This window comes from Salvelinus fontinalis, chromosome 31 (genome assembly GCF_029448725.1).
Source record: "Salvelinus fontinalis isolate EN_2023a chromosome 31, ASM2944872v1, whole genome shotgun sequence".
Classification (NCBI taxonomy): Eukaryota; Metazoa; Chordata; class Actinopteri; order Salmoniformes; family Salmonidae; genus Salvelinus; species Salvelinus fontinalis.
This window is the reverse complement of record NC_074695.1, coordinates 1,076,245-1,087,581: the sequence shown is the minus strand read 5'-3', so window position 1 is coordinate 1,087,581 and position 11,337 is coordinate 1,076,245. Positions and strand designations below refer to the sequence as shown.

At 48.5% G+C, this 11,337-nt stretch overlaps 1 protein-coding gene across 1 annotated transcript in view; it reads right to left on the bottom strand.

Annotated features, from left to right (window-relative positions):
• plxnb3 (plexin B3) overlaps nucleotides 1-11,337 on the bottom strand; it is a 285,828-nt gene that overhangs the window by 72,035 nt on the left and 202,456 nt on the right. The window contains exons 21-26 of the mRNA XM_055891079.1: nucleotides 9,291-9,527; nucleotides 6,201-6,359; nucleotides 5,251-5,399; nucleotides 4,530-4,630; nucleotides 3,214-3,431; nucleotides 590-768 (exon numbers count right to left, since the gene is read on the bottom strand). Coding sequence (XP_055747054.1) covers nucleotides 590-768; nucleotides 3,214-3,431; nucleotides 4,530-4,630; nucleotides 5,251-5,399; nucleotides 6,201-6,359; nucleotides 9,291-9,527 — 1,043 coding nt within the window. The remainder of the gene's footprint in view (nucleotides 1-589; nucleotides 769-3,213; nucleotides 3,432-4,529; nucleotides 4,631-5,250; nucleotides 5,400-6,200; nucleotides 6,360-9,290; nucleotides 9,528-11,337) is intronic.

Here is an 11,337-nt window from a genome sequence, read left to right as displayed (position 1 = left end):
TGGGCCTCTCTGAGATGGGCCTCTCTGAGATGGGCCTCTCTGAGCTGGGCCTCTCTGAGCTGGATCTGTCTGAGCTGGATCTCTCTGAGCTGGACCTGTCTGAGCTGGACCTCTCTGAGCTGGGCATCTCTCATGGTGAGATGTTCCCATTACAGGAACTCAATCATGTTGAGAAAACTGAGTTCCTGTACTGGGAACATCTCACCATGATTGAGTTCCTGTATTGGGAACATCTCACCATGATTGAGTTCCTGTATTGGGAACATCTCACCATGATTGAGTTCCTGTGATGGGAACATCTCACCATGATTGAGTTCCTGTACTGGGAACATCTCACCATGATTGAGTTCCTGTACTGGGAACATCTCAACATGATATACATCTCTAGAGGGTAGGTCATGTTACAGGGACAGACTGGGTTTAAACTATGTGCCACAGGACTGTGTTAGCCAGCTGAGCTAAAGTCTAGGCATGACCTTTTGGCCTCAGATAAGCCGACTCATCAGACAAGTGTGGTTCACTGAATCCCCTCTGTAACTCGAACCTGGGACGTTGAGACTGTGTTGTTCCCACTGAGCTAAAGACCCACCTGCGCAGCATGAGTTTGGGGTTCTTGGCGACGTATTGCTGCACCAGGTCTCCCAGTAAGGTCTTCATGACATCAGTGAAGTACTCCAGCTTGTCGTGCAGGGCCATGGTCAGGAGAGACGCCACGTAGCCACGGTCACGCTGGGAGAAGTTCTGCTGGGCCTCTAGGGTGTGGATGAACTGGAAGAGTAGGAGAATATGTTACTTTAAAGTCCAATGTGTCTTCTGCTTTATCCCGACCCCTCTGAGGGCCTGGAGCAGATGGTCGCCATATTACGGAGCCCCTGGAGAGGTAGCCATATTACGGAGCCCCTGGAGAGGTAGCCATATTACGGAGCCCCTGGAGAGGTAGCCATATTACGGAGCCCCTGGAGAGGTAGCCATATTACGGTGCCCCAGGAGAGGTAACCATATTACGGAGCCTCTGGAGAGGTAGCCATATTACGGAGCCCCTGGAGAGGTAGCCATATTACGGAGCCCCTGGAGAGGTAGCCATATTACGGAGCCCCTGGAGAGGTAGCCATATTACGGTGCCCCTAGAGAGGTAGCCATATTACGGTGCCCCTAGAGAGGTAGCCATATTACGGAGCCCCTGGAGAGGTAGCCATATTACGGTGCCTCTGGAGAGGTAGCCATATTACGGAGCCCCTGGAGAGGTAGCCATATTACGGTGCCCCTAGAGAGGTAGCCATATTACGGTGCCCCTAGAGAGGTAGCCATATTACGGAGCCCCTGGAGAGGTAGCCATATTACGGAGCCTCTGGAGAGGTAGCCATATTACGGAGCCCCTTGAGAGGTAGCCATATTACGGAGCCCCTGGAGAGGTAGCCATATTACGGTGCCCCTAGAGAGGTAGCCATATTACGGTGCCCCTAGAGAGGTAGCCATATTACGGAGCCCCTGGAGAGGTAGCCATATTACGGAGCCCCTGGAGAGGTAGCCATATTACGGAGCCCCTGGAGAGGTAGCCATATTACGGAGCCCCTAGAGAGGTAGCCATATTACGGAGCCCCTAGAGAGAAAGCCATGTTACGGTGCCCCTAGAGAGGTAGCCAATTCCCGGAGCCCCTGGAGAGGTAGCCATATTACGGAGCCCCTGGAGAGGTAGCCATATTACGGTGCCCCTGGAGAGGTAGCCATATTACGGTGCCCCTGGAGAGGTAGCCATATTACGGTGCCCCTGGAGAGGTAGCCATATTACGGTGCCCCTGGAGAGGTAGCCATATTACGGTGCCCCTGGAGAGGTAGCCATATTACGGAGCCCCTGGAGAGGTAGCCATATTACGGAGCCCCTGGAGAGAGGGCCATATTACGGAGCCCCTAGAGAGGTAGCCATATTACGGTGCCCCTGGAGAGGTAGCCATATTACGGTGCCCCTGGAGAGGTAGCCATATTACGGTGCCCCTGGAGAGGTAGCCAATTCACGGAGCCTCTGGAGAGGTAGCCATATTACGGAGCCCCTAGAGAGGTAGCCAATTCACGGAGCCCCTGGAAAGGTAGCCATATTACGGAGCCCCTAGAGAGGTAGCCATATTACGGAGCCCCTGGAGAGGTAGCCATATTACGGAGCCTCTGGAGAGGTAGCCATATTACGGTGCCCCTGGAGAGGTAGCCATATTACGGAGCCCCTGGAGAGGTAGCCATATTACGGAGCCCCTGGAGAGGTGGCCATATTACGGAGCCCCTAGAGAGGTAGCCATATTACGGAGCCCCTAGAGAGGTGGCCATATTACGGAGCCCCTAGAGAGGTAGCCATATTACGGAGCCCCTAGAGAGGTAGCCATATTACGGTTCCCCTAGAGAGGTAGCCATATTACGGAGCCCCTGGAGAGATAGCCATATTACGGAGACCCTAGAGAGGTAGCCATATTACGGTGCCCCTAGAGAGGTAGCCATATTACGGAGCCCCTGGAGAGGTAGCCAATTCACGGAGCCTCTGGAGAGGTAGCCATATTACGGAGCCCCTAGACAGGTAGCCATATTACGGAGCCCCTGGAGAAGTAGCCATATTACGGTGCCCCTAGAGAGGTAGCCATATTACGGTGCCCCTGGAGAGGTGGCCATATTACGGTGCCCCTAGAGAGGTGGCCATATTACGGAGCCCCTAGAGAGGTGGCCATATTACGGAGCCCCTGGAGAGGTAGCCATATTACAGAGCCCCTGGAGAGGTAGCCATATTACGGTGCCCCTGGAGAGGTAGCCATATTACGACGCCCCTAGAACAGCTGGTAGCCATATTACGGTGCCCCTAGAGAGGTAGCCATATTACGGAGCCCCTAGAACAGTTTTTGTAAGGGTCAAGAACCTTACTCAAGGCCGCAATGGCAGGGGCCGGGAACTAGAATTTGATACCAGCAAACCAATGGTTGCCAGCTCACTTCCTACTAGATGTGTCCAGACAAACCGACACTGTCCGTCTGCCTGCCCTTCCGTCCGTCCGTCCGTCCGTCCGCCTGCCCTTCCATCCGTCCGTCCGTCCGTCCGTCTGCCTGCCCTTCCATCCGTCCGTCCGTCCGTCCGTCCGTCCGTCCGCCTGCCCTTCCATCCGTCCGTCCGTCCGTCCGTCTGCCTGCCCTTCCATCCGTCCGTCCGTCTGTCTGTCTACATGTCCAACCATTTACTCACCTTGATAAGGAACAGTCTGTTGTTGAGGAGGCTGTTGAGTTGTCCCAGGCCCTGTTCCACCGTCCGTCTGCGGGACTCTGGCAGATCCAGGTTCTGACTCAGTGGCGCCCCCCTCTGGCCGGGGAAGAACACACGCTCCGCATACGTCTTATAGTCCAGGAGAGGAATACCTGGTCCACCCACATCACTACTCAGATCCATCATCTCTGTCATCAGATCTGGAGAGGAGGAGAGGAGAGGAGAAGAGGACGGGAGGGGAGAGGAGGACAGGAGAGGAGAAGAGAAGAGGACGGGAGGGGAGAGGAGGACAGGAGAGGAGAAGAGAAGAGGACGGGAGGGGAGAAGAGGACGGGAGGGGAGAGGAGGAGGATAAATTAATCCTGTCTTTATGAAGACTCAGGAGCTGTATAAATGTTATTTATGGCAACCTATCCTCTATGTAAAGCACTATCCTCTAAAGAACTATCCCCTATGTAAAGTACTATCCCCTATGTAAAGTACTATCCTCTATGTAAAGTACTATCCTCTATGTAAAGTACTATCCTCTATGTAAAGTACTATCCTCTATGTAAAGTACTATCCTCTATGTAAAGGACTATCCTCTATGTAAAGCACTATCCTCTATGTAAAGCACTATCCTCTATGTAAAGTACTATCCTCTATGTAAAGAACTATCCCCTATGTAAAGTACTATCCCCTATGTAAAGAACTATCCCCTATGTAAAGTACTATCCCCTATGTAAAGAACTATCCCCTATGTAAAGTACTATCCCCTATGTAAAGAACTATCCTCTATGTAAAGAACTATCCCCTATGTAAAGTACTATCCCCTATGTAAAACACTACCCCCTACGTAAAGCACTAATTTTGATCAGAGTTCCATTGACCCTTGCCAAAAGTAGTGCACTATATAGGGCATAGGGTACCATCTCAGATGAAGTCTCTAGTGAACTAAAGGTGCTGATAGGTGTGTTTACCTGTGTACTCCTTCCCACACTGGTCTCTAGTGAACTAAACCTGCTGATAGGTGTGTTTAACTCCTTCCTGCACTGGTCTCTAGTGAACTAAACCTGCTGATAGGTGTGTTTAACTCCTTCCTGCACTGGTCTCTAGTGAACTAAACCTGCTGATAGGTGTGTTTAACTCCTTCCTGCACTGGTCTCTAGTGAACTAAAGGTGCTGAGAGGTGTGTTTACCTGTGTACTCCTTTCTGCACTGGTCTCTAGTGAACTAAAGGTGCTGATAGGTGTGTTTACCTGTGAACTCCTTTCTGCACTGGTCTCTAGTGAACTAAACCTGCTGAGAGGTGTGTTTACCTGTGAACTCCTTTCTGCACTGGTCTCCAACATTGATCTCCAGAGTCTCCAGCTGAACCAACACCTTCTTGTAGTCTCTCAGAGCCTGCTTGCTCTTCCTCCTGCACAGAGACACACAATACCTCACCTGGGATTCACTGCAACTACTATCAATCAGTCAGGTAATCAATCATCTACTATCAATCAGTCAGGTAATCAATCATCTACTATCAATCAATCAGGTAATCAATCATCTACTATCAATCAGTCAGGTAATCAATCATCTACTATCAATCAGTCAGGTAATCAATCAACTACAATCAATCAGGTAATCAATCAACCAATCAATCAACTACTATCAATCAATCAGGTAATCAATCAACTACTATCAATCAATCAGGTAATCAATCATCTACTATCAATCAGTCAGGTAATCAATCAACTACTATCAATCAATCAGGTAATCAATCAACTACTATCAATCAGTCAGGTAATCAATCAACGAATCAATCAACTACTATCAATCGATCAGGTAATCAATCAACTACTATCAATCAATCAGTTACTCGATCAACCAATCAATCAAATCAAACATAAATTAATTTATATAGATGAGTGAGTGTGTGAAAGAGAGTGTGTGTGTGTGTGTTATTGTGTGTGTGTTAGTGTGAGTGAGTGAGTGTGAGTGTGAGTGTGAGTGTGTGTGTGTGTGTGTGTGTGTGTGTGTGTGTGTGAGACTGACCTGTACATGAGGATGATAACCAGAACCACTAGGACCACCACAGCGGCCCCTGCAGCCAGTCCCACCTGGGCAGCCAGAGGGACAGGTGAGAGGCCTTCTGTATCATACTGCACTGTTCCCAGGTCTACGTTCAGCTTCCCCATTACCACCTAGAGAGAGAGAGAGGTGGGAGGGGGAGAAAGAAGAGGGGGGAGAGAGACAGAGGGAGAGGAGGAGGTAGAGAGGGGGAGAGGGAGATTGACAGGAGGGAGAGGGAAAGAGAGGGAGAAAGAGGGGAGGGGAGAGAGGAGAGGAGAGGGGGAGAGAGAGTGACAGGGGAGATAGGGAGAGAGAGGGGAGGGGAGAGAGGGAAAGAGGGTGAAAGAGGGGATGGGAGAGAGAGAGAGTGACAGGGGAGAGAGGCGGAGGGAGAGGAGAAGGAGAGAGAGGAGAGGGGAGAAAGGGAGAAAGGGAAAGAGGGTGAAAGAGACGGAGAGAGAGGGGAGAAAGGGAGAGAGAGGGGAGGAGAGGGGAGAAAGGGAGAAAGGGAAAGAGGGTGAAAGAGAGGGAGAAAGAGGGGAGGGGAGAGAGAGGGGAGGAGAGGGGAGAAAGGGAAAGAGGGTGAAAGAGAGGGGAGAGAGAGATACATATAAACATCCTCAACATTAAATAATGATCTCATTCCAGTTCCTGGTGTGGAGATGGTTGAGGAACACAGCTCTGGAATAACCTGTAGGAAGCAGTGATGTAGTACTGCAACACTATCAGGAGAAACCAACCCAAAGGCTGGGCAGCTCTAGAAAACAGTACTGACCGTGTGTGGTGTGGTGTGGTGTGGTGTGGTGTGGTGTGGTGTGGTGTGGTGTGGTGTGGTGTGGTGTGGTGTGGTGTGGTGTGGTGTGGTGTGGTGTGTGTGTGTGTGTGTGTGTGTGTGTGTGTGTGTGTGTGTGTGTGTGTGCGTGTGTACAAACCCTCAGGCTGGGCAGTTGGTTGCTCCCTAGACTGTCTGGCTGTTTCTCAGGTGGTTCACAGTACAGGTGAGTGCTGTCTAGAGTCTTGACCTCACACTCCTGGTCACCTAACCTGGCTACCACCTCTTCACGAGTCATGGCACGCGTCAGGTCCTTACCCTGGGACGGACAGACAGCCATTAGTCATCAGAGGTTAAAGGTCCTTGACTGGACCAACACGTGCACAGGTCAGTCAGTCATCACGCCATCTGATTGTATTATATAAAAGGTCAGTCAATTAACAACATATTCTTATTTAAAACGACGATCTGAAATACAGTAGGTTACCGTTAGGATTCACCTCTAACAGGTTACCGTTAGGATTCACCTCAAACAGGTTAACGTTAGGATTCACCTCAAACAGGTTACCGTTAGGATTCACCTCAAACAGGTTACCGTTAGGATTCACCTCTAACAGGTTAAGGTTAGGATTCACCTCTAACAGGTTAACGTTAGGATTCACCTCTAACAGGTTAACGTTAGGATTCACCTCTAACAGGTTAACGTTAGGATTCACCTCTAACAGGTTAACGTTAGGATTCACCTCTAACAGGTTACCGGTAGGATTCACCTCTAACGGTAGGATTCACCTCTAACAGGTTACCGGTAGGATTCACCTCTAACGGTAGGATTCACCTCTAACAGGTTACCGTTAGGATTCACCTCTAACAGGTTACCGTTAGGATTCACCTCTAACAGGTTACCGTTAGGATTCACCTCTAACAGGTTACCGGTAGGATTCACCTCTAACAGGTTACCGGTAGGATTCACCTCTAACAGGTTACCGTTAGGATTCACCTCTAACAGGTTACCGTTAGGATTCACCTCTAACAGGTTACCGTTAGGATTCACCTCTAACAGGTTACCGTTAGGATTCACCTCTAACAGGTTAACGTTAGGATTCACCTCTAACAGGTTACCGTTAGGATTCACCTCTAACAGGTTAAGGTTAGGATTCACCTCTAACAGGTTAACGTTAGGATTCACCTCTAACAGGTTAACGTTAGGATTCACCTCTAACAGGTTAACGTTAGGATTCACCTCTAACAGGTTAACGTTAGGATTCACCTCTAACAGGTTAACGTTAGGATTCACCTCTAACGGGTTACCGTTAGGATTCACCTCTAACAGGTTAACGGTAGGATTCACCTCTAACAGGTTACCGTGTCGGACAGAGACGCTGCCGTAACGTTATTACGTTAACCTGTTGGGGATGGGGGCGCTGTTTAGACTATTTATGCTAATGTGGCTAATTTTTTAAACGGCTTCCCACAAAATCCTTGATCGTACAATATGCATATTATTATTATTATTGGATAGAAAACAGTCTATAGTTTCTATAGGAGTTGAAATTTTGTCTCTAAGTGGAACAGAGCCCATTCTACAGCAATTTCCCTGACATGGAGTCAGATTTGAGAAACGTTGGCCACTTTTCTGAAGTCATTTAAAAGGGCTCTGTCGTTGCTATGACTATACGGACACTTCTTACGTCTTCCCCTGGATGCCTTTACGTGATGACGATTCCAACGGGCTCGATTGCTCGTTCACAGGCCCTACAAATGAAAAAAACCTTTAGCTAGCAAGTCTTTTCTTGCTGCGTAACGCGCGTGGAAGACACCGACCCTCTCCTGTTCCAAGCGTTAGTTTAGCCTGTTATATTTCTCCGGTCATCTTTTCACTCGTTATAGGAGTTACAAACATCACAAAGTAGTTAATTTAAAGCGTTTTATAGCAATTTATATCCGTTTAGTGCGATTTTGGGACATTTATTTTTGCAACGATGTGAAAAGTTGGACACGCTTTTCAGTTCATCCCGAACGTAGTTGACATTTCCACATGGCAAGAGGACAGCTTTCCACCAAAAGACGATTTCTCCCAAGAAAGGATCCTTTGCCCAAGATACTGATGGAAGAACAGCTCAAGGTAGGACATTTTTATTATGATAAATCGTGTTTCTGTCGAAACATTTTAGTGGCTTAGGACGCCATGTTTTTTGACGTAGCTTCGCTTGGCGCAAACTGTATTGAAAAGTAAGGATAAATTAAAAAATGTAATAACGCAATTGTATTAAGAATTAAATTGTCTATCAATCCCTGTCCACCCTATATTTTTTAGTCACGTTTATGAGTATTTATGTATAAGAGTAGATCACTGTCTAAGTGGCGCAAGGACGTTTTCTTTACCAGCTTGTCTACATTTCACATTGTCTAACCATGATTTTGGTGGCTAAATATAAACATTTTCGATCAAACTGTATATGCATGTTGTAATGTGATGTTACAGGAGTGTCATCGGAAGAATTCTGAGAAGGTTAGTGAAAAAATTAATATCTTTTGGCGATGTTGACTTTTATCGCTCACTTTGGCTAGAATCAATGCTGGGCTGCTAATTGCTATGTGCTAAGCTAATATAACGATTTATTGTGTTTTCGCTGTAAGACACTTAGAAAATCTGAAATATTGTCTGTATTCACAGGATCTGTGTCTTTCGATTCGTGTATGCTGTGTATTTTTACGAAATGTTTGATGATTAGTAGTTAGGTAAACACGTTGCTCATTGTAATTATTCTAGTCCATTTGTGATGGTGGGTGCAATTGTAAACTATGCCATATACCTGAAATATGCACTTTTTTCTAACAAAACCTATCCCATACCATAAATATGTTATCAGACTGTCATCTAATGAGTTTTTTTGTTGGTTAGGGGCTATAAATATCTTAGTTTAGCCGAATTGGTGATGGCTACTGGTGTTGGTGGACAAATAAAAGATGGTGGAATATGCTAATGTGTTTTTAGGTAATAGATGTACATCTTTACATATTGTGTCTTCCCTGTAAAACATTTTAAAAATCGGAAATGTTGACTGGATTCATAAGATCTGTGTCTTTCATTAGCTGTATTGGACTTTAATGTGTGAAAGTTAAATATTTTAAAAAAATATTTTTTTTGAATTTCGCGGCACTGGTTTTTCAGTGGGGGGGGGGGGGGAGTGCCGCTAGCGCCACGCTGATCCTAGACAGGTTAACGTTATAATGTATTAATTTATCTCACCTCTACAGCGATGACCCCTCCAGGTTTGAAACGGTAGGGGGTGTCCGGGTCATCTCTGTTCAGAGCGAACAGCTCAGGGTTGGGGTAGTAAGAGAACGTCTTCCCCGCGACGCTCTCAAATGACACCTTAACGTTGTCCAGCTCAAACCACACCCCCATGACCTTGGAGTCATGGGTCACACGCGGGGTCAAACAGGTCATCTCAAAGGACGAGACCACCATACAACGCTCTTGCTTCTGAGAGAGTGGGTGGGAGGGAAGGGAGGGAGAGAGAGAGACAGAGAGAGAGAGCGAGCGAGAGCGAAAGAGAGAGAATGAAAGAGAGAGAGAGAGAGAGAGAGAGAGAGACAGAGACAGAGAGAGAGAGAGGGAGAGACAGAGACAGAGAGAGAGAGAGAGACAGAGAGAGAGAGAGACAGAGACAGAGAGAGAGAGACAGAAAGAGAGAGCAGGTGGCATTTGTTTTTAAGTCCATAGTTCTGAATCTATGGATTCAGATACTTGTTTCAATCTATTTTAACAATTTTAAAACCCAATTCAACCACAAGAGGATACACCTAAAATCCTCCAGGAAGTATTTCCATTGTGTTGCTCTTGTTTTGGCAGGTAGTCTAGTGGTTAGAGTGTAGGGGGGCAGGTAGCCTAGTGGTTAGAGTGGAGGGGCAGCAGGTAGCCTAGTGGTTAGAGTGTAGGGGGGCAGGTAGTCTAGTGGTTAGAGTGTAGGGGCGGCAGGTAGCCTAGTGGTTAGAGTGTAGGGGGGCAGGTAGTCTAGTGGTTAGAGTGTAGGGGCGGTAGGTAGCCTAGTGGTTAGAGTGTAGGGGGGCAGGTAGTCTAGTGGTTAGAGTGTAGGGGCGGCAGGTAGCCTAGTGGTTAGAGTGTAGAGGCGGCAGGTAGCCTAGTGGTTAGAGTGTAGGGGCGGTAGGTAGTCTAGTGGTTAGAGTGTAGGGGCGGCAGGTAGCCTAGTGGTTAGAGTGTAGGGGGGCAGGTAGCCTAGTGGTTAGAGTGTAGGGGCGGTAGGTAGCCTAGTGGTTAGAGTGTAGGGGGGCAGGTAGTCTAGTGGTTAGAGTGTAGGGGCGGCAGGTAGCCTAGTGGTTAGAGTGTAGAGGCGGCAGGTAGCCTAGTGGTTAGAGTGTAGGGGCGGTAGGTAGTCTAGTGGTTAGAGTGTAGGGGCGGCAGGTAGCCTAGTGGTTAGAGTGTAGGGGGGCAGGTAGCCTAGTGGTTAGAGTGTAGGGGCGGTAGGTAGCCTAGTGGTTAGAGTGTAGAGGCGGCAGGTAGCCTAGTGGTTAGAGTGTAGGGGCGGCAGGTAGCCTAGTGGTTAGAGTGTAGGGGCGGCAGGTAGTCTAGTGGTTAGAGTGTAGGGGCGGCAGGTAGCCTAGTGGTTAGAGTGTAGGGGGGCAGGTAGTCTAGTGGTTAGAGTGTAGGGGTGGCAGGTAGTCTAGTGGTTAGAGTGTAGGGGGGCAGGTAGTCTAGTGGTTAGAGTGTAGGGGGGCAGGTAGTCTAGTGGTTAGAGTGTAGGGGTGGCAGGTAGTCTAGTGGTTAGAGTGTAGGGGGGCAGGTAGTCTAGTGGTTAGAGTGTATGGGTGGCAGGTAGTCTAGTGGTTAGAGTGTAGGGGGGCAGGTAGTCTAGTGGTTAGAGTGTAGGGGTGGCAGGTAGTCTAGTGGTTAGAGTGTAGGGGGGCAGGTAGTCTAGTGGTTAGAGTGTAGGGGTGGCAGGTAGCCTAGTGGTTAGAGTGTAGGGGTGGCAGGTAGCCTAGTGGTTAGAGTGTAGGGGGGCAGGTAGTCTAGTGGTTAGAGTGTAGGGGCGGCAGGTAGCCTAGTGGTTAGAGTGTAGAGGCGGCAGGTAGCCTAGTGGTTAGAGTGTAGGGGCGGTAGGTAGTCTAGTGGTTAGAGTGTAGGGGCGGCAGGTAGCCTAGTGGTTAGAGTGTAGGGGGGCAGGTAGCCTAGTGGTTAGAGTGTAGGGGCGGTAGGTAGCCTAGTGGTTAGAGTGTAGAGGCGGCAGGTAGCCTAGTGGTTAGAGTGTAGGGGCGGCAGGTAGCCTAGTGGTTAG